General features: G+C 46.6%; 2 protein-coding genes across 2 annotated transcripts in view; both read right to left on the reverse strand.

The window, feature by feature from the left end:
- The window catches only part of rsu1 (Ras suppressor protein 1), a 55,729-nt gene extending 51,660 nt beyond the window's left edge, over window positions 1-4,069 (reverse strand). Inside the window, exons 1-3 of the mRNA XM_080019987.1 lie at window positions 3,943-4,069; window positions 3,528-3,639; window positions 2,096-2,146 (exon numbers count right to left, since the gene is read on the reverse strand). Coding sequence (XP_079876113.1) covers window positions 2,096-2,146; window positions 3,528-3,636 — 160 coding nt within the window. The 5' untranslated portion in view covers window positions 3,637-3,639; window positions 3,943-4,069. The remainder of the gene's footprint in view (window positions 1-2,095; window positions 2,147-3,527; window positions 3,640-3,942) is intronic.
- Window positions 4,070-12,166: 8,097 nt separating this feature from the next.
- cubn (cubilin (intrinsic factor-cobalamin receptor)) overlaps window positions 12,167-25,471 on the reverse strand; it is a gene marked incomplete at both ends in the record, with an annotated part of 68,031 nt that continues 54,726 nt past the window's right edge. The window contains 13 exons of the mRNA XM_080020085.1: window positions 12,167-12,274; window positions 12,357-12,592; window positions 13,453-13,618; window positions 13,713-13,894; window positions 14,692-14,836; window positions 15,591-15,799; window positions 15,975-16,137; window positions 16,900-17,105; window positions 20,080-20,297; window positions 20,990-21,119; window positions 23,732-23,920; window positions 23,993-24,142; window positions 25,059-25,215. Coding sequence (XP_079876211.1) covers window positions 12,167-12,274; window positions 12,357-12,592; window positions 13,453-13,618; window positions 13,713-13,894; window positions 14,692-14,836; window positions 15,591-15,799; window positions 15,975-16,137; window positions 16,900-17,105; window positions 20,080-20,297; window positions 20,990-21,119; window positions 23,732-23,920; window positions 23,993-24,142; window positions 25,059-25,215 — 2,259 coding nt within the window. The remainder of the gene's footprint in view (window positions 12,275-12,356; window positions 12,593-13,452; window positions 13,619-13,712; window positions 13,895-14,691; window positions 14,837-15,590; window positions 15,800-15,974; window positions 16,138-16,899; window positions 17,106-20,079; window positions 20,298-20,989; window positions 21,120-23,731; window positions 23,921-23,992; window positions 24,143-25,058; window positions 25,216-25,471) is intronic.

The raw sequence follows: 25,471 nt of genomic DNA on the forward strand, positions 1-25,471 counted from the left end.
CCTCCTCCCATTCAACGTTACACCGCCGCCCAGAGCATTAACTCAAACCTTCCTCCCAGGATGGCCGCTTTGGCCAGTATCACCGGCAAAATAATTGGCACGGACCGGAGACGGGACTAAGGGCTTGCAAATATCCCACTGTAAAAGATAACACACTACTGCACCACAGGGTTAAAACAAAGAAAGGGCCGTGTTAATCCTTGCACCAGTCTTTAGAATTTATTTTAAATTATATACCGGCTTTTTTCTGTCAAAAGATCAAAATTTAAAGGCTATACAAATTAATCAGTACAGCGTCCATCACAACGCCAATACCACGCCAATACAATATAAACAACATACACACATATTACAGGTCTCAGGTGGAAGCGCATGAATGTAAGAAAATATTGATTACGGAAAGTATTATCATAATGCAATGTACTAAATCATAGAAAAATATTAGCAATACTTATGGGGCTAAATATCGTTAAGGCATCAACTTGAACATGAGATACTAAAACCAGAGAGGACACGACACCATTACAAGACAGAAATAGCAATGGACAGCGGACAACCGGAAGGACAATGTTGTGCCAGGTTTAAAACCAATTCATGAAAGTTTTCTATCACCGTCGTATGCGGCATTCCGTGGAATGTGTGTCAAGCTTTTTTGTTTTCGATGCGTTTTTAGATGTTCAGGGACCTCGCATCCCCTGGGGGCGGGTACGCTAACTGATTGCTATCGCCACCAATTAGCTTATCCCAGATGCTCTTTGATCTGGGATAAAAATAAATCAAAAAGGGGAAAGATAGAGGTGTGTGTGTGTGTGTGTGTGTGTGTGTGTTGTGTGTGTGTGTGTGTGTAATCCCTCCGTCGCTCCGTCTCCATGCGACGCGCGGTCAGATTAAATAGTAACACCCACTCTCGAGACGGCTGTACCGGCAACAAAAAGGGGGGTCTGATCTCCCCGAGATGGTCCTGCTTCCTTTGGCGACAAACCCTGATAACCAGGCATCCTAATGCATATTCGGTCTTAAAAAGAAAAAAAACATTCTGGCGAGTTTGTCGTGCGAGTGGGGTCCGCAGGCTGCAATTCCATCCGACCGCTTCCAATCCAGCGTTGAATGACACGATCCGGGCAAAAACAGTGATGGAAATAAATTGAAAGAATAACTAAAAACCCAAGGGGAGCTTCTCCAATTGCGCACCATGGTTTGTCATACATAACAAATAGGCGTGTCATTTTTTTTTCCCCTTCTATATTGCTTAATTGCAAAGTTTCGGTTTACTCTATTTATTGATCTCTAGCGGGCTCTAGTGGTTAGAGCACAGAACTGCACGCCTCCACATCCACCACTAACTCGTTCGGCATCTGCGCCATACCTTCAATGGTGGAAATCTATACATTTACATTTAGTCATTTAGCAGACGCTTTTATCCAAAGCGACTTACAAGGGAGAATAACATTCAGCTACATTGCGACAGAGATTGGTGTAACAACAACATTCGGGTAACAATAAATACTGCAAGGTGGTGCTATTGTAGGTTAGGACAGGAGGTACTCACTGAAGAGCTGGCTCTTCAAGTGCTTCTTAAAGACAGAGAGGGAGGTCCCCGCTCTGGTCATTTTTGGCAGCTCGTTCCACCAACGTGGAACTACAAATGAGAATAGCCTGGATTGCCGTGGTTGTATGGCCGGCAGAGCCAGGCGACGCTCATTTGACGAGCGCAGCATCCGAGGGGCAACATGTGCTCTTACAAGAGCATTTAAGTAGGCGGGAGCATTCCCAGCAATCACTCTGTAGGCCAGAATAAGAGACTTGAACTTGATGCGGGCGGCTACAGGTAACCAGTGGAGCTCGATGAGCAGCGGAGTGACATGTGCCCTCTTTGGCTGGTTGAACACCAGTCGCGCCGCCTCGACTGGCCTATCACGCATAATAGACCAAAACACTAGATTAATAGTGGATTATATCTCTATTTTATTGAGATTATATTTTTCTGGAGTGGTGTCAATATCTAAATATAGCGGCAAAAATATCCAGAGGTCACAGGAATGGAAGTGCCATAAACTTTTATGTTGAAAGAGAATCAAGTCAGATGGAAACTTACCTGTGAGCTTGTTGTGGCTGAGAACCAGTTGAGTGATGTTGGACAATGTGACTGTAAAAAAAAAAGTAATAAATAAACAAACATATTACACATACATACATGAAGCACAGTCCGACGTACAAATATATACACACATGGGCATAAATGTGTATGTAGAGGCCAATATTTATGTTGACTATTGGCTACATTGAATGTTTTTGAATGCGTCCTTCAATATTGTTAATGATAAGATATTTACACAAAGGAAAACAATCATTAGTTGTGTGGATATAACGGCCAAGTAAGGTGACAGCTAGAACAAAATAATCGACATTTGTTTCGCTTTAATGTGACGCAGACCTTAAGACAGACCTGTCAACCTTGGGAAAAAAAAAATGTTGAGTACCACAACAGTGTAAGGGGGAGTCTCCGTGGTGCTTGAGTGACTGCAGCTAAATGACTCCATCAGTTATTCACACCGTAGTCGTCTGGTGACGAGGCTCATCACATCGTAAGTGAGCTACTACAGCTAACTGTATAAAGTATACGTATTCATATCATTAGGATGTACGCCTTGAAATGCATCATCTCGAAAAGTTACCAAACATGTTTACCAACTCGAGACGCACACATTGTAATTTTCTTGGCCGATTCCGATTTCCAATCTGCTGTACATCTACATATTAGCTCTATTCCATACATATTAGGCCAAACAAAATCTAAGTAGTTGTTAATATGCGATACTACTTTACCATTTATATTGTTGTGGTTGCCTTCAAACTATTGTTGTGACTATAATGTATTTGGTCTGCGCTGCAAAAAACCTATTGGCCTCACTTACTTTTGTCGCGTAATGGCAGGGATGTACCCAAAGACAGACACCACACAGACACAGCCCCATCCCAGTAGTGCACAGACGACAGGATTTAGCAGGGACGGGTGATCAACCAATGGGGATTCACACACACACACTATGAGACGTAAAGTGGACCTATCATGCATCCTTTTGACGCAAGTCAATATAGGTCTCTGAGGTCCCCAAAACATGTATTATGCATTCTCGCCATTCTAACGTGCCCCTCAATCCATGTATTAACATCGCACCAAACCAACCTAACGTTCCCACAAGAGTTCCGGATACAATCGTGAATCCAACGACCCTTAAGACAAGGGGTTTACTTCGGATTAGGATAATAAATAAGCGGGGGTGGTGGGGTGGTGTATTCATCCCTACTATGCAGATTTGTCCAAAATAGGAGCTGAACCAGCAGCGCGCACGGAGTGGGACGGCTCCGAGGGGTGACGTCATCATCCAGCTGCCCGTCATGTTGCGTTTTATCCATTCTACTTTTTCATTATTATTATTATTATCATCATCGTTATTGATATAAAATGGGATTTTTACAAGATTAATCCCCCCCCCCCCCCCCTCCCAAAAAAAAGAGATACTTACACAGTCCCGGGATGTCCAGCATGTTGGATATCCCCCTGTCGCACATATCCACTTCGGGGAGGTTCTTGTCGCGGCTCTCCTCCACTATCTTCTTCAGCGACTTCGACATTTTCTAGGACGGGTAGTGAAATAATAACACAAATGAATACGAAACGTCCAGTTTAAAACGTCGTGGTTTGCGTTTCACCCTTTTCATGGTTTAAAGACGGGTGGGGTTTTTTTTTGTGGGGGGGGGGGGGGGGGGTGTTTGTCGTCTCTTTTAAGAAGGAAGCCGAGGAGAAAGTTACGCTAAGGCAACAGGGCGGCTTTTCAAAACGAGCAGCAGCAACAACAACAACAACAACAACAACAACAAGAAAAAAACAAAACACAGAGCCGCACTGAGGCGCCAGGGTGGACGAAGGGACGCGCTCACCGACTCGACCGGAGCGCACGGTGTTCGTGGCGCAGAGCAGCCGCCGCTTGTCCGCACGTTCTGCCCTCGACGGAGACGCCGCCGCCCCGCGCACACCCGACCGGAAGTTGATCTGCGAGCGGCGGAACATTCTCGGCGTTCCGTAAAAGGGCACTTCCTGCCTCGGTGGCCCGCAGCAGGGAGCGCCTCCATTTCTAATTCCTAATTTTTTTTTTTTTGTGTATATATAAATATATTTAATCTACTCGGTTGTGATGCGTGGGCTTCCTCTGCGTTTTTTTTTAGTTTATATTTTATTTTAAATATTTTATCTAAGGTTACTATTGTTTTTTTTTTTTTGTTTGTTTGTTTTGGGGTTTTTTTTCTCCCCCGTTTGTTTAGTTACATTCGCGGGAAAATATCCGTCGAAATCCGCCGAACGGGATGTAGAAACTCAGCGCGCCGCGCTCCAACCCCGAAAACGTTGGCCCCGTTTGAGCGGTGGTGGGAGGGGGTGGAAAAAAGTCATTCTCGTCACCCACTCCACACTTGATTTGTGTGTTTTTTTGTTGTTTTTTTTTGAAGGTGTTTGGAACGGCAACGTGTAAAACGACTTTTTTTTTTGCAGTAGGAAGCGGCGCGACTTCCTGTTTCTGGTGTGGTTGATTTGCGGAAGTGTATAAAGAGTGAGTCGACGCTCGGGACCTTTTATTTCGGTAACGACAACCACTATAATGTGAGCGTCCTGTTTTCAGTACAATTTTTTATTTTTTTTTATGCCTATACACTTGATATAGATAGACGAAGTATGGCTTCCCAGTGTCATTGTGCTACTGGTCGTTACGTGTAAAATAAGTCGTATTGGTTGAACAGCGTCCTGCCTAAAATGACAAAGCCTCTTTATAATTTATTATTTTTCTATTGCCGTGGCACTGCTAAATATGTCATACTGTTGTGCCCGCTCGCCCTGTTCTTTTGCTTGCATTGTTATGGCGGACAGCCACTCGGTGGATTTGCGTTAAACGCGCGCTCCTCAAGATGCTGTTTCCAACGGCGGGGTCCGCCTTTCCCCGGGAAGAATGACAAAGGAGAAAATCAATCGAGAGAACAACGGCGACCGTCTTGGCGCGAGGACGAGGACGAGGGCCGGCCCAACAGGCCCAAAGTGATCGGCACTTTGGATCGGGATTCTGGCGCTTGCCGCGCAACCCACCACGACCCGCCCACGCAGAGGATTTTAAGGGATCTCCACGTTAAGTCTGAGTTTGCGGCATATCAGCCGCCTGCGGTGGCGACACAGTCCAACAACGCCATCGAAATAGTATAAACGGCACGGACAGCTGCGGTGGGTTGTCTGAGTGGAGAACGTAACGTCAGCCCTCGCTGTGTCTGCTTGGGCCGGTGGTGCCGACGCTCCCATCCTACCCCCCGGGGGCTCTGTTGGGGATGACCTCCCGTGGGTGCAGAGAACTCTTTGACCGACGCTAGGCGCGGACGGCCACGGATGCAGAGTCCGACGCAATTGCAATGGACGCGTGGGACTTCAGATTCAAAATGCATCTTAAAAAACGACTACAGTTAATGACAACAGTAATGCGGACCAGAGCGTTATCGCCGTTTGTTTTTTCTTTCTCTCTCTCCCCCCGAATGACTCATCGATTCGTCCCTATTCTCTTCAAAACCGAGCTTTTTAACCCCTTCACACTCAGGTTTCTAACACCTTGTGGGCAGGGCCAGGTATTTGCTTCATCTCCTTGCACCTGTACTTTGAAGTATCCCTCTCGTTTTAATCCCCCCCCCCCCCCCCCTCTCTCAGCCGCTGTTTCCAGGGCGGCCGCCGCTCATCTCCACTTTGCAGGTTTGAAAGCGTCCAGCTGAGCCGCACGCCGTGACAAAAAAAAAAAACAGAGGTTCCTTGAGGGGGCGCGCGGACCTCCCGAGACGGTCGCAGCGGACGGGCAGACCGTTCTCGCTGACCCCTCTACCTCGCCGGCGTGTGTCACATGTCCCATCGGCGGAGGGCTCCGCCGGGCCAACAGCAGAGTTCTCCAGCGGCGGCAGAGGGCATGGGGGGCCCCGGGTGCGCATTTGAGCATTATTAAAATGGACTTTGAACCACGACGGAGCTCCACGTGAGAGGTCCAACGCTGAGGCAGAACGTAGGCGAGGTGTCCGCCCGCCCGCCCCCTCCTCGTCGTCAGGTCACCTCCTTTTGAAAATGAACTAAAAACGCTTTTTTTTTTGTTTGTTTTTAGTTTTTTACACTTTCCCAACAGCCGTCCGCCTACCGCGTCCTTACCTTCCTCGGGCAAAACATCCTGCAGGTCGTGCTCCCCCCGCCCCCGGCCCAACTCCTTTCACCCAGAGGTTTTGGGTTCCATCCCCGTCTCGGACGCTGCCTTCCTTTGCCTCTCCGTCCCGACTGCTTTTTCCAGCGTTGGTGGGGCCGGGCCGGGGCATGGGGATGATAAGATGAGGCATGAGAAGCGGGGCCCCTCCTCCTTCTTGGTAAGGCAGGGTTTATGAATTGGCACACGGGAGTGAGGGAGGGAGGGAGAGAGGGAGGGAGAGAGAGAGAGAGAGGGAGAGGGAGGTGTTTTTGCCTTTTCCACTGGTTTTCCACTCCAGCTAAACACTGCCCAACAAAGACCCTTCGCCCCCAGCACGTGCACACACACACACACACACACACACACACACACACACACACACACACACACACACACACACACACACACAGTGATGTTTGGACGCTTGGGTTTATTCTCAAGCAACCAGGCTGGGTCTTTGTTCCAGAATGGATACAGGGGGGGGGGTCACGCTTTTAGACCACAGTGGACAGTAATAGGCCCTGACGAAAGCGTGCGAAATCAAGACGTGACGCACGACCGCTTCACGTTTCCAGCGCAAAAAAAAACCAACAAAAAGCCCCCGTGAAGACCGGAACCCGAGGTTTGTCATTAAACATCTCTCGCCGGCGGCGCCGTATTTATATTGAACGTGCTCGCGGAGCCGCGAGAGGCAACAGATGTTTGGCTCCGGCTGGGACGAAATGATTCACACACACACACACGCACGCGCACACACACACGCACACACACACACCGTCGGGGTGTCTGCACTGTCAATGATTTAACTTTGTTCTCTTGGCTAAAAGAAGTGATTAGCAGCACGTTGCTTTGCGAGCTCTCCCACCCGTGGTGTTTGTGGATGCTTTAATTAGGGTCCGCAGCCATTTCACACCTGTTTTTTGCGCCTTGCACGTGAACGTATTTTAGGTTTTAGCGGCCCATCTGCAGTGCTGTTCCGCATACCGGTGTAAATGTTTCTGTGTGTGCGCGGACGGCTCTCATGCTCAGCCGATCTATTGAGAGGGGCCCTGGACCCTCACGTAGGATGGTTTCGACAATCATTTGAGAGTTGCTTGGTGTAGTAGATCGGGGCTAATAATTTGTGACCGTTAAATCAAGGTGTGAAACAATGATTGAAAATCGTTCGCTGAGGAATGGCTGTGATCCTTCAAGGCCTAAATTGACGACCCAAGACTGAAATTGAGTATAACTATTACTTGTTTTTATTATTAATTTAGAGCAATTTGACTTGCTTGTTCTGTATGAAAGTTGCTGTAAAAATAAAAGTTATGGCTAAGGGTTAGGGTTAGGGGTTAGGGATTAGGGTTAGGGTTAGGGTTAGTATAAAAGTTACCCAATTATATTATTATTATTATTATTATTATTATTATTATTATTATTATTATTATTATTTATTTATCTATTTATTTATTTATTTATTTATTTATTTATTTATTTATTAAAAAAAAAAAAAAAAATAATAATAATAATAATTGTGTAGTGTTTATTTTTTGTCTTCTTTCAAGGTACTGAAAAACACCTCTAATGAAAGGACTGACAGTTTTCTTTTGAATAAAATTGAATAAAAAACGATAAATATATATATATGTATATATAAATATATAAACAGTCATAGGAAATCATAGGAAATTATTATAGAGCATGTCTTTGGTGCATAGCAGGTAACCTTACTCATTAGCTTCCATTCTGCTTACACAGACTTTTGGGGATATTTTTAATCATTTAATAGACTGTAATGATAAGGTCATAATAATAACAGTCAAAACGTCAAAATATAAAACATTGCAAGGGTTTTATGATCGTTGTGGCTGTGAAGTCTTAATACAGTTATAACACCATGAACAAAAAAACTTCACTGGAGAAAATTTTGACGGATCTGATCGAATGAAACGCGGCTCTTTTAAAGGTACGTGGCTTTGGGCGAGCATCGTTCCTCATCCGTATCCCAAGCGCTTTAGTTTTAGTTTGTGTCCCGCGGTTAAACGCGACTTGGAGGCGTGTCCAGGCGCGTGGTTGAGTGGAACGATACCGGACTCGGCGCCGCAGCCGCCAGGCTTCCACCTCTTCAGAGCGGATCGGGACAGACGGCGGCAAGAAACAAAAGGTGGAGGTTTGCGGTTTTGAAACTAACAGCAGCTGGTGTAATGATGTGACAGCGATCCCACGGCGCTGTCCTCCCGACCTGGAATGTTTCTTCGTGAACTGCAAACCCTCTCTAGTCTCGCCCCGAGTTTGTTTCATTCGGGCACCATGGTCGGTGTTTACGTACCGCCGCAGGCCAACGTGCGAGAGCCGCCAGCACGTGCTCGCTGACCAGATACGGTGTGTGCAGCGGACAAACCCCGGACTCCTTAGTCATTGTCCCTGGGCGACTTCAACAAAGGAAACCTCAGACGTGAACACCCCAAATATAGACGGTTTATCAAATGCCCCCACCAGGAGTTAGACCACGTTAAGCAGCGCCTATCACGCCATCCCCCCGAGCCGCACTGGGACACTCTGACCACGTCACGGTCCACCTGGTTCCTGCATACAGGCAGAAATGGAAGCCGTGTAGACCTGTGGTGAGGACATCTCGGAAGCGGACCAGTGAGGCTGTGGAGGATCTTCAGGCGTGCTTGGACTGCACCGACTGGTGCCGCTTTCGGGGCCGCTACCGACCGGCCGGGTGAGTACACAGAGGCTGTTACATCATACATCGGCTTCTGCGAGGAGAGGCGTGTGGCATGGCGCGCCAGGGTGAGTTGCAACCAGCTCAGGTCAGTGGAGGAAGAGGCGTCTAGGAGTGGGGACAGAGGCATGTTTAACGCGGCCAAGTACAGGTTTGGCAAGGAGGTGCGAGATGCTAAATGACTGTCCTCAAAGATACTCCAACACCGGTTCTCAGCCAATGACTCTGCCTCTGTCTGGAGAGGGTTCAGACAAATCACGAGCCTCAAACCAAAAACGCCTCGCTCCATGAACAACGACCTGAACATCTTCTACTGTCGCTTTGAAAGGCAACGGGAGAGTCCTGACACCATCCCCGGCGACACCTTCCAACAGCCTTATTTTACATTTTCTCATACATTTTACTTGTTCTTTTCCTGTTGCTCTACTTTACATTTATCTTTCATGTAGGCACCGAACACCAAGACCAATTTACTGTGTGTTTACTTTCTGTTTATACAACAGAATTACAAACAAAAAAACATCATAGTGAGCTGTCCATGGTGTTAGGGGTACTCAGTACGACGTCGATCGTCTCAGGGGCGACATGACTGGTAAACGTTTGGGAACTACTGCTTTACGGTAATGAATCCAGCCCATGATTTGCGAAATAAAATGAAAAAATATATATCTAATCACCTTGCCTGCCTTCATTGTATACCTACAAAACAAAATTTAGACCCATTCAGGCCGCAGGTACATACACTAAAAATAACCTGACGAAAGTACGTCACCGCGGGGAGGTGTGTGTGGGGGGGATGGATGTACTATTCAAATTTTGTTCTGACTTGCACGAAATAAAAGCTAGATACCAGTTTCGCTTTTTCTCTATTGAATGGTTTATTAAATTCAAGGATGGGCGAGAATGGGGATATGGGGTCATAGCCTCAGTATGAATTCAATTTAACCGAATATCAATGTCAGTGCTCGTGGGCCTGTGTGCCCATCAGCCAGTGCGGTCAGCATTTCCATGGTAACAACAAAGTTAAAAAATAATCTGATTTCATTCTGTTTAGAATATGAATGATCTGGCAGGGTTGGATGTTTTTTTTTTTTTTACTTTGTCGTAGAACAAAACTAAAGACATTTTTTTGGAAAAGGTCTCATCTTGTAGGTTAACATATGTAAGTTTCAGAGATTTCAGTGGACCCTAAACAAAGATATTGACCTTTGAACCCTGACCAGAGGTGACCTTTGAAGCCCTATATCTCAGAAATTAAAAGTTAGTTGTTGCTTGTTTTTGCTCCTGTAGAAGCCTTGGGTCCGTATGATATCAAGCTTGTTTTAATATAGACATGTTTTATTCGAGATGTCATGGAGACTACACTACCCATAAGCTGGCTGACACTGGCTGATGGGTACACAGGCACGCAAACGCTGATATGTATATACAGTTCAAATAAATTTATGAATGAAATTCATACTGAGGGTATGACCCCATATCCTAATTTTCACCAAACTTTGCGCTAACCTTGAATTTAATAGATCATTCGATAGAGAAAAGGTGAAACCAGTATCCCACTTTTATTTTGTGCTAGTCAGAACAAAATTATATATTATATCATAAAGGATTATAAATGTTTAGTTATAATTATATGAAATACCCCCCCAAGTCAGTGAAAATCTCCCAATTCAACTGAATTTGTAAAAAGTTGGTTTTGTTTGTGGACAATGAAGGCAGTCAAGGTGATTATATTTTATTTTAATTTTAATTTTAATTTTTCAAGCATCATGGGCTGGACACATTTCCGTAAAGTACTGCAGCTTTTTGTAAATCGCAAAGGTCTGTCATTTGGGATTCCGTTTTGGACTATCTGAGCCGTTTATTAAATAATGGAGTGCCATCTGGTGGACATAAGAGAGTGTGGTAGAAGCTGTGACATGTTGCTTATCTGTAGCATAGGCTACAGTCATTTGGATCTTCATTCATGTGATTGTGAATGCTGAATGGCATTCAGGGAGAAAAAAGAGGCTTCTTTGCTGTCACATAATCCTCTGAATCTAAGTCCTGTACAATTCATAAAGACAGATCTACAGCCTGACAATGGCAGACACTGATGACATTGATGAATTGCTTTAGTCTGGCTTTACTCTTCACTGCTGGGTTACACAAACTTACTGACAGAAAGAAAGGCTCTGCAGTGCATTACATAGTACATTACCCTACCGAAAAACGGTGTGAAAACCGCACGTTTTAAACGCCTAAAACGTCGTAAAAAGAAATGTGCGTTTTGATGTAGATCGTGTTAAAATAGAGGCAAATTATGGCACTTTTGGCTTTCCATACACATACACACATTGTACACACACACACCATTAGTAAACAAACGTGTTACTGCTTAAAATAAATGTATTTCTGTAACGCGTCCTTTTACCATATATTCATGTCTGTAATTTGTGTACTGTAACTCTCATGGGTGTCTCGTGTTAAATCACTGTGAAAATGGGGTGGTTACGTCAAATGACAATAGCCTACAGCCTTAGTGTCCGACGAGGTCAAAGGCTGTTTGATTGCGGGAATATCACCCTGAAGGCCTAGGTGTAAAGCGCATGTTAAGCGATTTGCCCCCACCGGCGTTACCGATGGTACAGAATTAGAACGATGGCCGTTTCCAGAGGCAAGCGGAGGGCTGGGTTTTTTTTCAAGGCTTCAAAGCGGCCGCTGGAGTACAAAGGTCCTACGCATTCCGCCGGCAGTATGCGTGACGGGGAGGATGAGGGCTCCGAGACACGCGCCCCTGATCAAATAAATTCATTTAACCCCCCCCCCCCCACATCCAAATTGAATCTGGTGCGTTTTGTGCAGGAAACACTACCGGTCTTTCATTCCTGAGATGAGAGAGGACAGTGGAGACGTCTACCTCAAAACAGCCAGTCTTTTATTTTTTTATTTAAGGCATCAGAAATTCCAGAAATCCAAAAATACACAATTCCTATGATGAGGGCAAAAAATCTACAAGGGACATATAATTCAAAAATAGAGACTCTGACTTTGTATTCTACTCATTTGCCGTTAGCCATTGATTTCTTTATGTACACTCATTTATATTGCGCACATTGCACAATGGGTTTTGAGATTCGCCGAGATGAATAAAGATGTGGAAACAACTGTGTGTGTGTGTGTGTGTGTGTGTGTGTGTGTGTGCGCACGGCGATTCCTTCGCTCAGCTGCTCCAGGTGAGTCTGAATCCCGAGGGCAGGACGGCGTACTGCGCCTGGAACACGATGTACACGTGGTGGGAGGAGGCCGTGAAGGGAGCCACGTTGGTGTCCTGAGGAGGAGGAGGAAGTCGGCGTTAACGTACACCTCGCGCACCGCAGTTGACACCCCCTAAGACCAGAGCACGTACGTACCCCTCCGCAGTAGGGTCCCACCGGCGGCGAGGAGGCGTCCTCGCCGTCGTACAGCTTCAGGAAGTTGCTCTGGCAGTCGCCGGGATCGTCGATGGCAATCTGGGCGAAGGTGACCGTCACCACGCGCCCGGTGGGCGCCCTTATGCCCCACTCACAGCGGGTGCCGTTGGGGTAGGTGCCCGGGTAGTTGGGGCTGGCAACGGAGCCATGGTCCCCGTACAGGACACCGCCACAACCTGGGGAGTGGCAGGGCAAGGCAAGATTATTTGTACAACACAATTCGAAGTGCTTTATGTAAAACATAAAAAGCATTAAGACCAAGTGCAAAGAAACACATTATAAAAGGACATAGAATGCATAAAGTTCAAAGATAGAATACATAGAATGCATAAAAGTTGTAGTGCAGTGCAAGAAAGCAATCAAAGAACCCTTGTGAACCCAGTCGGTAGAATATGAAAGAGAAAATAACGTAGTTATTTAAAAATATAGTTATAGATAGATATATATGTATTATATATGAGTGAAATATAGATATATGAGTATGACATCTTATTGACATCTTACCAGGGTTCATTCTGGCATTACAAAATGAAATTCTGGGACTTTCAAGGACATTTTTTTTTTCCACTACTTTTTACATTTTCACGGACTTCATGCCAAACAATTCTACGTATTCAATGTGATCTTCATGAATAAGTCACCAATGACGTAACGATTTAAATAAAAAAAACAGGGGGAATATCACAGGTTTTCAATTAACTTGTTTTTTTCAAGGGCTTTTCACAGCTCAAAAGGGACTCATTTCACGACATTCCAGCACGTACATTTCTGGGGATGAATCTCAAGCACTTCGAAGCACCTCAACGACCCGGTAATAACCCTGTCATACAGCCAGGTGCTGTTTAGTGATTGCATAGTGGGAGCTGCTTTCAGCCAATCAGAATGCTGCCCACAGTTTAAAAGCAGCAATTCCTGTCATGAGCAAATTCAGGTTCCGCCGTGTAAGTCGTCCCATATTTAAAGCCCTTTTAAAGCTGTGAACTATGGTACATATTCGTGTTGTTCTTGAGTTTATTTTAAGATTCCCGGGTCCCACCTTGAGGAGAGGAGGTCCACGTGGCCTCGAAGCCGTCCCGCGTGTGAGAGAAGTCGCTCTTGAAGCGCAGGTAGACGGTGTTGGACTGGGGGAAGATGGGGCTGGGCAGGGTGCTGCCGCAGAATCTGCCGACGAGGGGCGAGGAGGACGTGCTGCCGTTTCGCACCTGGGCGGCGGAGGAGACGACAAGGGGATACGATCAGAGGAAAATGGCGAAAAATGGACGCGATATCTGGACGGCGGCGGCGGCGGCGGCTCACCTCCAGGTAGTCGTACTGGCAGCTGGAGTGGCTCTCCACGTCGAAGCTGTTGAAAAAGAGGGAGATGGCGCTGCCCTGCGGAGCCTGCAGCAACACGGTGCAGTCTATGTTGTGGGGGTACACGTCGGGCCAGCCGGGGCTCTTCAGGTAGCCATAGGCCTGCTCGTAGGTGCGGCTGCATCCTGGGTGGAGGAGGGGAGGGGGGCGTCAGTATACTTCACTAAGTAATTAAACACCGAACCAATAGACTGCAACTCCAATATCTATAATTGGCGTTTATGGCGTCCAAATTATAATTACCCCAACTACCCACCCTTCCATTGACTTCCACCTGAATGGAAGTTTTTGCTACAGCACAGTACGAGTAAAAAAAACAAAACAGGGAATCGTTTGAAATTGCCTTGGTTTGCAGTTGCCTTCATTGACAGGCGCATCGTTTACATTTGAGCAAGGCGGTGTGTTCCTTCCTTCATCCGTCCGGCTGGTCGTTTCACCGCGCACCTCGACACACCCAGGCCCACTATCCAAATCGGGAAAAGCACCGACTTTCTTCCCGGCCAAGATGCCGGCAGGCGTGAACCCAAACACCAGGCTTCAAATCGCCTCTTCAGAAACGACTGAGCGATGTCACAGACACTATGTCCATCTTTTTTGTACAGCCTGTCTGTTGGGGTTGGGCGTTCCCTATGCAATCCCTCTAGAGCTTTAAGTGCAATAACAAACAATAAAAAATGACGCAGAGTTTGTGACTTGTGAGTTTGTAGGACAAACGGGACACAATCAGGCCAAGACTTTGGCCTGATTGCGGCTCTAGACGCCTGGTCCAATCGGAAAAACAAATGTTGAGATTTCGACAATTTGGATCAATATCCATCAATGTTTCGTAACAATAATAATATAATTTAAAAAATAATAATAACAAAACAAACCCGGTGTACAATGAGGTGTATGAACCTTGGCTTTGCTGTTCAGTGCCTACCTGCCACTTGATAGGTGAAGCTAAGACCATTCCCCGTTAAGAAGGCATCCGACTTGAAGTGGACATGGAGGGTTCTTCCATAGCTGTAGAAGTCCGGCAATGGGCTCTCGCCCGCGCAGAACTTGTGCGATTGTCCGTAGTCTCCCTGAGAAACACAGAGGAGGGAGTTCAACGCAGTTACAAAGAGTGTTTCCTGCGGTTTAACTGCGGCTGCTGTCACGGCTGAAAGCTACGAGCTGCTGTGGCAATGAGGAGGTGTTTTGGCGCCACCTGCAGGTGGGGAGAGCCAGCCCCGGCGACCTGCAGGTGACGCAGCTGCAGGAGATTGGGGTCATTAACAGAGTCTTGAACAGCTGCTGTGGCGTCGCCTCGCTCTCCGGGCTGGGCCGGGCTCCATTCCTGAGTTTGGCGACGTAGCAGCACGTGCCCGCAAGTGAATTTTCCGTTGGTCTGAAAAGACCCAAGATATTTGCCTCCTGGTCCATCTCTTACCCCGCAACGACAAGACTTGTTACAGCAAGTCTAGTTAAGGCTAGTCATCTATAAAATATTAAAACTGAGCCAAAGGGAAGCACTTTCAAGTGGGACAAATTTACAGCCAAGATACATACAGTGTGATGGTATTTCATTATAAAATAGTGACCTTTACTTGCCATTAGCATTGGAATCGGCCATACATCAACATACACTGAGAAGGTGAGACTCTTTTGGATTTGCCCAGATTATCTCATAACAACACATCTTCCGTCCAATTTGCTGTAGAGCGCCTCAGCCAGTAAAATGTCACATTGAGAGCAGCCAGTGGGGCTGGCGCTTGAAACATTTGGCTTCCACCCAACTGAAACGCGGCACACCAATTTTGTCCATTTCAGCAGGCACCTGAGGGGCCCCAGACTTACCACAGGCCAGTCTCTCATCTCCAGGTAGTTGGCGGCGCAGCTCTGACCTGCCTGGAGGGCGAAGGTCTGGACGGAGACCTTGACGGCCTCCTGGGCCGCGGCGTCGAGGACCCAGCGGCAGGAGGTGCCCGGCGGGTAGGCGCCGGGGAAGAAAGGTGAGGTGAGGGTCTGGACGGAGGCGGTGGCGTTCAGGGCGCCGCCGCAAAGCACTGCGGGGGAGAGCGAGGTGAAGAGCGCGTTACGGGCCGATGAAGTTGTACAGCAACAGGACCGCCGCTCCATTTGTAAACTGACACCACGAGGTAAAACTTTATTGAGCCGGCAGAAGAACAGCCCGGAGCAGAACAGCGTCACAGGCACTCTCGACCGCCTTGACCGTCTTACTGTCAGCAGCCCTGTAGGTGGCGTTGAATCCCCGCCTCTGCACCGAGCTGTCCGTGACGAAGTGCACGGTCAGGAAGTTCCCGGCCGACACGAAGGGGGTCGGGACGTTGCTCCCGCAGAAGGATCCCACCAGGGGGAAGTTGGTGTTGTCTCCGTCGTAGACCTGCGGCGATGAGGAGGAGGGGGAGGGGGAGGGGGAAGGGGGGCAAGTTAAAAAAAACAAAAAACAGGAGTTTAGAAACAAGACCAACGTACAGAAATCGCCCCCGCCTCCTTCCGGGAAATGCGAAAACGTTGCACGAGTTCAACGCGTTGGCGGTTTGGCCTCATGGGGATTAAGCTACGGTCTCATTAAAGGGATACTCAAGTTATTTTGGGGGAAAGTCACTTCCTGTCTATCTCATCTTTGTGTCCCGTGCAGCAATAGCAACTTTTTTTTTTTTTTTCTTTGTTTAACGGCTTTTGCAATTTTACTTTCACGTGCTTTGGCAATGCAAAAACCCACACTTCTCCATGCTCAAGCTCATTTGCATTATAACTTGAATTGAACCGAGCCAAGAGAGTCCAAGGACACAGCGAGATGACAGACATGGAGTGACGTAAACACTACGGTACTTCATGTTTACTCGGCGGTTTAACAGCAGTTGTGAAGGTTGTAAACACCAGGGCGGGAGGGAACGCAATTACAACTACTCACATCACTGGGATCATATTCAAAAACGGTTGGATATTGCTCTGTGTTCTGTGTCTATTGAGTCTGTTATTGCAACCCCCGCCACTACTGTCGGTATTGGTAATGCGGTGTCACCTACTCTGCCACGATAAGAACATACAATCACCTGCCAAGCACCTCGCAACGACTAAAAGAAGCAGCCTTTAAGGATGACACACTTTCAGCGGCAATGACAAAAAGAGGCTCTACAACCTTGACGGAGTCGTAGCGACAGCTGCCGCTGGTGGCGCCCTCCAGTTCGAAGGAGATGAAGGTCAGGTTGATGACCTTGTTGACCGGCATGGCGATGGTCCACAGGCAGTCCATGCGTGGCTCGTAGCGGCCGTCCAGGTCGGGGTCCGGGGAGCCCAGCATGCCCATGGGCATGGCCAGGAAGCCGCCGCAGCCCTGCGCCGGACCTGCGGGGAACGGCGGGAAGGCGCTCGCTGTCGGCGTGTTTTGTCTGATTGTGATTTCTCTCGCTCGCTACAACCGTAGCAAAGAACAACACTGGTGGGAGATGTGACTTATTGGCAAATGGGGGCACTCCTGTTTTTTTTTGTTTTTTTAAAGGAATACTACAGTTTTAGGAGGAAATCAGCTTTTTTTGTCTCATCTCACCCTAATAAATGGGTAAACGGTGATGCACCGAAAATAGTTCAGAAGAGCTGCAGTTGAAACAAATGAAGATGTTATTTTTTATGTTTTTAAATGTAATAATAATGACTCCGACTCCGTTTTTGAGATTACACAGTCCTCTAATCACTATCTGGGTTCTGGATGAAATTGGCATTGACCTTCTCGTCTGAATCTGGGTGAGACAGATAAGAATCTAATTTCCGCCAAAAAAAACTGGAGTGTCCCTTTATTAAATGTGTTAAATGGGGATGAGAATTGGCCAGTTCCTTCCAACAGCCGATATATATCTGCTGATTAATAATAGCCTTTTTTTTGTATCAGTGGGTATTGGAATACAATTGTAATTTTGATATAAGATAAGATAACACTTTATTAATCTCTGAGGGGAAATTCAGAGAAGAGTAAAACAGCGAGGAGCTGCTGTAAACGGCGCCAAGCACGGAATCAATATGAAAGGAACAGATAAGACCCAGTGATACGCTGCTAAACAAACAATGACAACACTGCAAAAAGAATCTGAAATTTGATCGAACCGTCCCCTGCACTGAAGGGGCTGTCCGGGCGCCCATATGCTGATTAACTTGAAACGCCGTTGCCACTTTGTTGGAAAGTGCGTCGTGAAGCTGCCCTGTGAAGAGGGAAGGGGTCCTGACCCGTGTGGCGGTCGTTGGCGTTAAGAATCTCGGTCTGAATAAATACAATTTATGGTCGCAACCGGCAAAACCCTACAAAGGACCTGATGTAGATACCGGCCCCTTAACTTGCACTGACACACAGTTTTCGAGCTTATTGTGCGTAATCACCGGGTGTCGTGACATTTCACTGCATATATGTACGACCGCATGTGTATGTGTGTGACAAATAATCTCTTGAACTTGAACTTTAAACATACAAGACACCGAAACATGACTTTACATGGACCCATGTGATATCAAGTACTAACCCCTAGAGGGAGGCAAATGGTAGTGAATTGTCACAAAAGGTACTTGGATGGAAATAATGTTCCCTTGCTGGGTGTAATGATTGCCAAACAATGGAAACATGATAAAAGTAAATAAATAAACAAACAAACAAACACTCAGACAGGGGCCCTAAACCAGCGGAGCCCAGCTGATGTTACAAACAGAAGGCTTGTTGTCCTCAACACTGAGATGGACACTTTCCCAACAGTGGAATCGCTGGTCATATTCAGTATGAAACAGACCTTCCTCATCACAACAACAAAAAAAAAAAAAATCAACAAACAGCAGGGAAGTTAAAAAATGAACGACCGGCTCCGTCAACAAACGCTCCGCGCGGGGCGGAGCGGGATATCCGGCGTGACGGAGAATCGAGGCTTGTGTGATGACTCCTGCAATCACCCATGATTCATTGGGGTTTTGAAGTGAAGGAGGCAACACTTCCTTTGAGTGTGTGTGTGTGTGTGTGTGTGTGTGTGTGTGTGTGTGTGTGTGCGCGTCCGTCCGTCCTGCCCCTCCTGGCTTCCAGGGCGGCACACCACTGCACCCATTCTTTTGTGCGGCCTCCGCAGCCCCAGAAAAGGGTGGGGTGTGGGGGCTGGAGCGGGGTGGAGGTGCTTCCGCAGCGAGGCGTAAAAGGGGTGATTTAGGCGGGGTGCGCAGGCGCCGGGTCGCTCCCCCTCTCCGGAGGCTCCGCCGGACGGGTGTGTCGACTTGTTTTTCTTTTTGTTTTTTTTCCTGTTTTGTTTATCTTTTCTTTTTTTCTTTTTTTTTTGACTTTCTCTTATCTCGCGCTTTACACAGAAGGTGCAAACGCAGAGGTTGCTGATGGGGCACAAAATGAACAAAGGGGCGTCTCTTGGAGGGACGGGTCGATGAGAGGACACGGACACGCGCATGCAGAAGCGCACAAGGCGCGCGCACACACACACACACACGCACACACACACACACACACACGCGCACACACACACACACACACACACACACACACACAGATCCGTATGTTGTTCCTGTCCTCTGGAGAAATCAGCGGCTGTCACAGTGGGTCTCCCATGGGAGCTTTAACCATCAAGGCGTCGCTGGGCTTCTCTGTTTGTGTCTGTTTTGGCTCCTTCTCTTCCCTCCACTTTGATTTCACCGCTTCATCAATATCTCATTTGAAAAAAAAACAAAAAAAAAACGCTGTTTGCCGTTGCAGATTCATCCGCTTCCGCCCTTTTTTTTTTTTTTTTTTTTTTAGAAATTGCTTTCTCTTTACCAAAAATGGCCCTGGAAGCAATTTTCATAACTTGGGGGAGTAAATTGAAACAACCTGACTTCTGTGGGGCTGGGCGTTTGATTTAATGCTCCTATGGACAATTCCCCCCACCACCACCCCACCCCACCACCCCACCCCCCCTCGTCACACAACCAGAAAACAGGGGCGTGGTGGGACCTTGAACCTCGTGCATTAGCAACACAATGGCAACCAGTGGTAAACAAAGCAGACACTCTCACTCATTGTATTGAGCCTTTAAACAGCTCCACCCCTCCCTCCCCCCAAAGAAAAGCATCCACGTCTGCGTTTAAATCTCAAGCCTCGAGGAAATGAGTAAAAGGCCGAGAATAGAGGGAGGTTTACCGACAGCACGGGAAATAATCCGGAAACAACGTCCCGGCCGATTAAGAAGGAATAACAGATGGAATCTCACAGCACAGTCACATAAATACAGCCCGGGTGCTTTCTACAACGCCAACCCCCCCAAAAAATAAACTAAAAACAGAAAAAAAAGGCCAGATTTTGGACACGTACCCAGAGTCTGGCTGTAGGTCGCTCGCCAGCCGAGGCCGTTGACGGTGGCGTCGGTGCGGAACACGATGAAGAGCTGGTTGCCGGTGGAGCGCAGGTTGGGGGGCAGCGCCGTGCCGCAGAACTGACCCAGCGGCGGCGCCAGGGTGTCGCCCCCGTCGTACACCGCCACGTAGTCGTAGCGGCAGGTGGAGGAGGCCTCCAGGTGGAAGCTGTTGAACCTGGGAGAGAGGGGGCCACAGCGGGAGGATTTACATCTGGAGATGTACTAGAGCTGCCTTTTTTTTTCTTTTTTTTTTACCGTCAAAAGCAATTAGCAATAAAAAATCAGTCCTACGAGAAAGAAACAACATGATGGTTTAAAGGATGAGAGAGATATATATCTATCTATCTGTCTATCTGTCTATCTGTCTATCTATCTATCTATCTATCTATCTATCTATCTATCTATCTATCTATCTATCTATTTATCTATCTATCTGTCTCTCTCTATATATATACATCTATCTATCTATCTATCTAGCCATCTATCCATCTCTCTATCTCTCTATCCATCTATCCATCTATCCATCTGTCTATCTATCTCTATCTCATCCATCTATCCATCCATCCATCCATCTATCTATCTCTTTATCTCTCTATCCATCTCTCTATCTATCCATCTATCCATCCATCTATCTATCTATTTATCTCTCCATCCAGCCATCAATCTATCCATCCATCCATCCATCTATCTATCACTGTGTCATTATCTGACAAATCAAGTCATTTTTCTTTAATTCTTTTCTTCACTTTCTTTAACCTGGACTCGTTGACCGACCGACATCCAGAACTATTCCATTCAGTTCTACCGTTCCATTCTATCCTACACCACCCTCGCATCGCTGCAGCGCATCACGGGCGTGGACCTTACTTGAGGTCGATGACTCGGTCGCTGCGGACCATGATGTGGTAGGTGCAGTTGATGTTGTGGTGGTAGCTCGTCATGGAGAGAGCTGGACTGCTCACTGTGCCAGCCGTGCTGTTGAAGAAACCACCGCATGCTGGGAAGGACACGCACACGCACACACACACACACACACACACACACGCACACACACACACACACACACACACGCACACACACACAGATTTGCACACCTGATTACATCTAGGAGCAGTGGGCGTCGCTACATGGCAGCCCACTGCTCCTGGATGCGTCAGTTATGAGGATGGGTCAAATGCAGAGAAATGCATTTTGTTGCCCCCAGTATTTGTACTCTTAAGTACTTGACAATACGTTGAATCTAAATCTAAATCCAATCAAAATAAATACACACTCTCTAAGCCTTGAATAATGTAAAATGTAATTATCAGCCTGGTTGGAGTTGCTTGGTGTCCGTCTTGGTGCAATGTCATTTGCTGAAATCTGCCATATAAGTAAACTAATAAGATTACAAAAAACGTGTGTGTGTGTGTGTTTATGTGTGCATTTCTGAGTATGCGAAACATAAACATGCACTAAAACAAAAACGTATATCCGATTTGGTTTTATAATAGTTTTATCATAATTGTGTATAATTATACATGTTTATTATAAATATGCACAAGTTCATAAATTATAATTGTGTGAATTGTGAATTTGCTCTGTTTAATGTGCAATTCTTTGGTTTATAGGCTTATGGCCAACATTTGTTTACTATTTAAGGCTTTTATTTACATTTACATTTACATTTAGTCATTTAGCAGACGCTTTTATCCAAAGCGACTTACAAGGGAGAATAACATTCAAACTACATTGCGACAGAGATTAGTGTAACAACAACATTAGTGTAACAATAAATACTGCTAGGTGGTGCTAAGTAAGTCTGTATACTTACTTACAAACCTATTTAATGTCAGGTTTGTTGTAGTTAGTCATAAATTGTTGTATAGGACCGTATATTTAATTTGAAAAAAATCGATCTTTTATTTATTTATTTAGGTCTTTTTCATTTTCATCTTTTACTGATATTTTTTCAGTTATTTTTCGGTCATATCTATTGTCTGTCATCTAGCTCAGAGGATATTTCTATATTTTATTGTGTGCAGTTAACTGTTAGGTTTATTGCATATTTTCCAAATTTTCCATATATTGCCATTTTCTTTTTTATTTTTATTTTTGTATCGTATTGCTTTATTATTATTTTGCCAACTGTTTTGATGTGAGCTGTTGAGACAACTGCAATTTCCAAGGTCTTAACCAAGTTCAGTGATCGGTGGGTAAATACATTGATTTGGGTCCTGTTAGCAAAGAAAATCAAACAATTTGTTTTGTACGGGATGGACAGAATGTCACAGTAGAAGCTCATAGTTATAACCTTGGGAAAATGGGTGAGGCGAGGGTCTGGAAAATGTGCTGCACTCGATGTTCTACAGAGAATTGTTGGTTGGCGCATGAGACCAGTAGAGATGGGGGATGGATGTAAACCACCGAACAGACCCGTGCATTCATAGTGCCGGTGGCCTTGGTCGCTGGGCACACCTGTACCTCATTGGTGGTGCTAGTTGGGGACGGATGGCAGCCACGACTGGGCCTTTCTGTGCATTGCCGGTGGTAGTATTTAAGGATCACTGTGAATGTACGTATGGAATAGTGGTTGACTGAGGGTGCCAGACGTGGGTATGGAGGGCGATGGTTGTGGGATAGCACCAGTGGAGGAGGGATTCCAGTGTGAAGCTGTGCTTCTGTATGTAGCCCCCTCATTATCAGCACGAGGGATTTAACTTCTGTTCCTGTGCATTATTGTTCTCTCTCTCTCTCTCTCTCTCTCTCTCTCTCTCTCTCTCTCTCTCTCTCTCGCTCTCTCTCTCTCTCTCTCCCCCCCAAGCGACTACCTTTCCTATCTGGCCACATTTTTAAATCCCCTCCAATTGTTAGAAAAGCGCAGAGTCCTGCCATTCCTGCCATTCCACCCCCCCCCACACACACACCCCTTTGGCTGGCCTGAATGGAGCGCTCAAAACATTCCCTCACCGCACGTTGTAAACAGCCGACCCAAAACATTGGTCCATGGGTTGCACTGTGGCGGGGAGGGGTGGTGGTTTGGATTACAGTAAACTAGGGATGTACTAGAGCTGCTGTTTTTTTTTACCTTCATAAGCAATTAGCAATAAAAAATCAGTCCTACGAGATCCAAATATAAGCCAAGTATACAGCTCCTCTTCACACAACATTTATGCTATGTGTTGCTAATGGAGGTATCACGTCATCATTTTGCACGTACTGGGGCTTTTCTCGCCAATAAACGCGCCTCACGTTCACACACCGACGTTTTTGAATGAGACAACCAGCTCGCCGGGAACTCTTAGGGGGTTAGGTGTCTTGCTCAAGTGCACCTCGGCAAATTAGCCAGGAGGAGCACTCTACCTCTGGAGCTACTTCTATTCTACACAGGAAAGTCACTCTCTTTCGTAAACTATGTTACCATCTGCGATGATATTCATGGTTTTAAGGACGATCGTATTTTTTGTCCAATTATCTCAACTCGAAATGGTCGATGTCAAAAATGAGTGTGTTCGTGCATGTGTCTCAAACATGCACGAACCCTTCCTGTTCTCGCGTGTCTGTGAGGTGGAGTGCGCATTCATCTGCCTGTATCTGTATCTGTTGGACATGCAGACACCTGTCTCTTACGTATGATGCGATACTCGGCCATGAAGCCGTTGTCGCTGATGACGGAGTCCGAGTAGAAGTGGAGCAGCATGGGGCCGAAGGTGGAGAAGGGCCCCGGCACGGTGTCACCGCAGAGCGTCGCCAAGGCGGGGTCCGCGGTAGAAACCCCGTTGTAGATCTTCACCCCGTCGTAGCGGCAGGTGGAGTGGGCTGAGAAGATGGAAAACGGGGGTCAGCGCACCGGCCCTCACGCCACGCGCAGGGCTCAGACAATTTCCTTACCTTCCACTTGGAAGGTCTTGAAGGTGAGGAGGATGACGGTGCGCTCTCCGGCGTTGATGGTGTAGATGCAGTTGGCACTATCGGGGTAGTCGGCAGGGTAGTCGGGGGACACCACGCGGCCCTGGGGGGCTGTGAAGTTGGCGCCGCACCCTGATGGAGGAAACACAAGCTGCTTCTGCTTTTCATTGTCCTTGATTGGAAGTTGTATTTGGCTGTCTATCTGTCTGTCTGTCTGTCTGTCTGTCTGTCTGTCTGTCTGTCTGTCTGTCTATCTATCTATCTATCTATCTATCTGTCTATCTGTCTGTCTGTCTGTCTATCTATCTTTCTAACTACTGTATCTATCCATCTATCCATCTATCTGTCTGTCTGTCTGTCTGTTTGTCTATCTATCTATCTTTCTATCTACTGTATCTATCTATACATCTATCTGTCTGTCTGTCTATCTATGTGTCTATCTACTGTATCTATCTATCCATCTATCTATCCGTCTATCCGTCTGCCTGCATGCCTCTGTCTCTGTCTGTCCATCTATCTATCCATCCACCTACCGACCTACCTACCTACCTACCTACCTACCTACCTACCTACCTACCTACCTACCTACCTACCTATCTATCTATCTATCTATCTATCTATCTATCCATCCATCCATCCATCCATCTATCTATCTATCTATCTATCTATCTATCTATCTATCTATCTACCTACCTACCTATCTATCTATCTATCTATCTATCTATCTACCTATCTATCTATCTATCTATCTATCTATCTATCTATCTACCTATCTACCTATCTACCTATCTACCTATCTATCTATCTATCTATCTATCTATCCATCCATCCATCCATCCATCTATCTACCTATCTATCTATCTATCTATCTATCTATCTATCTACCTATCTATCTATCTATCTATCTATCTATCTATCTATCTATCTATCTATCTATCTATCTATCTATCTATCCATCTATCCATCTATCTATCTATCTATTTCGCTCTACTCTCCCTTCCTTCAGGCTAAATAAAGTCGGGCCAGCAGCACCGTCCCTGGATCTTACGTGTGGTGAACATGGCCAGGAAGCCCTTGCCGGCGGCCCCGGTGCTCTGGAAGCGGGTGGTGAGGATGTTGTAGGGGGCGACCACTGGGCCGGGGGCCGCGGTGCCGCAGCCCGTGGCCAGCAGGGCCTCGTTGGTCTGCGTCCTGCCTGACCACACCTTGACAACGGAGAAGAAAACACGCGGTGGAGGAGCAGTACACCGGGTGACGAACAAACATCCTCTTTTGAGGCCTTTTCGATGGGTTTCAGTCAAATGATCCTGCTCACGTGGGCCCGCAGAAACCAGCACACCAGATGATTTAACTGTGAGAAATGATTCCGAATTGGTGGCCCCTTCGGACGTGGTGCACTCTTGTGTGCGTCTGTGCGCATGAATGTGTGTTTGGACCGGAGCGGTGTGATTTAATTTACGG

Source organism: Zeus faber (assembly GCF_960531495.2).
Source record: "Zeus faber genome assembly, chromosome: 19".
Taxonomy (NCBI): Eukaryota; Metazoa; Chordata; class Actinopteri; order Zeiformes; family Zeidae; genus Zeus; species Zeus faber.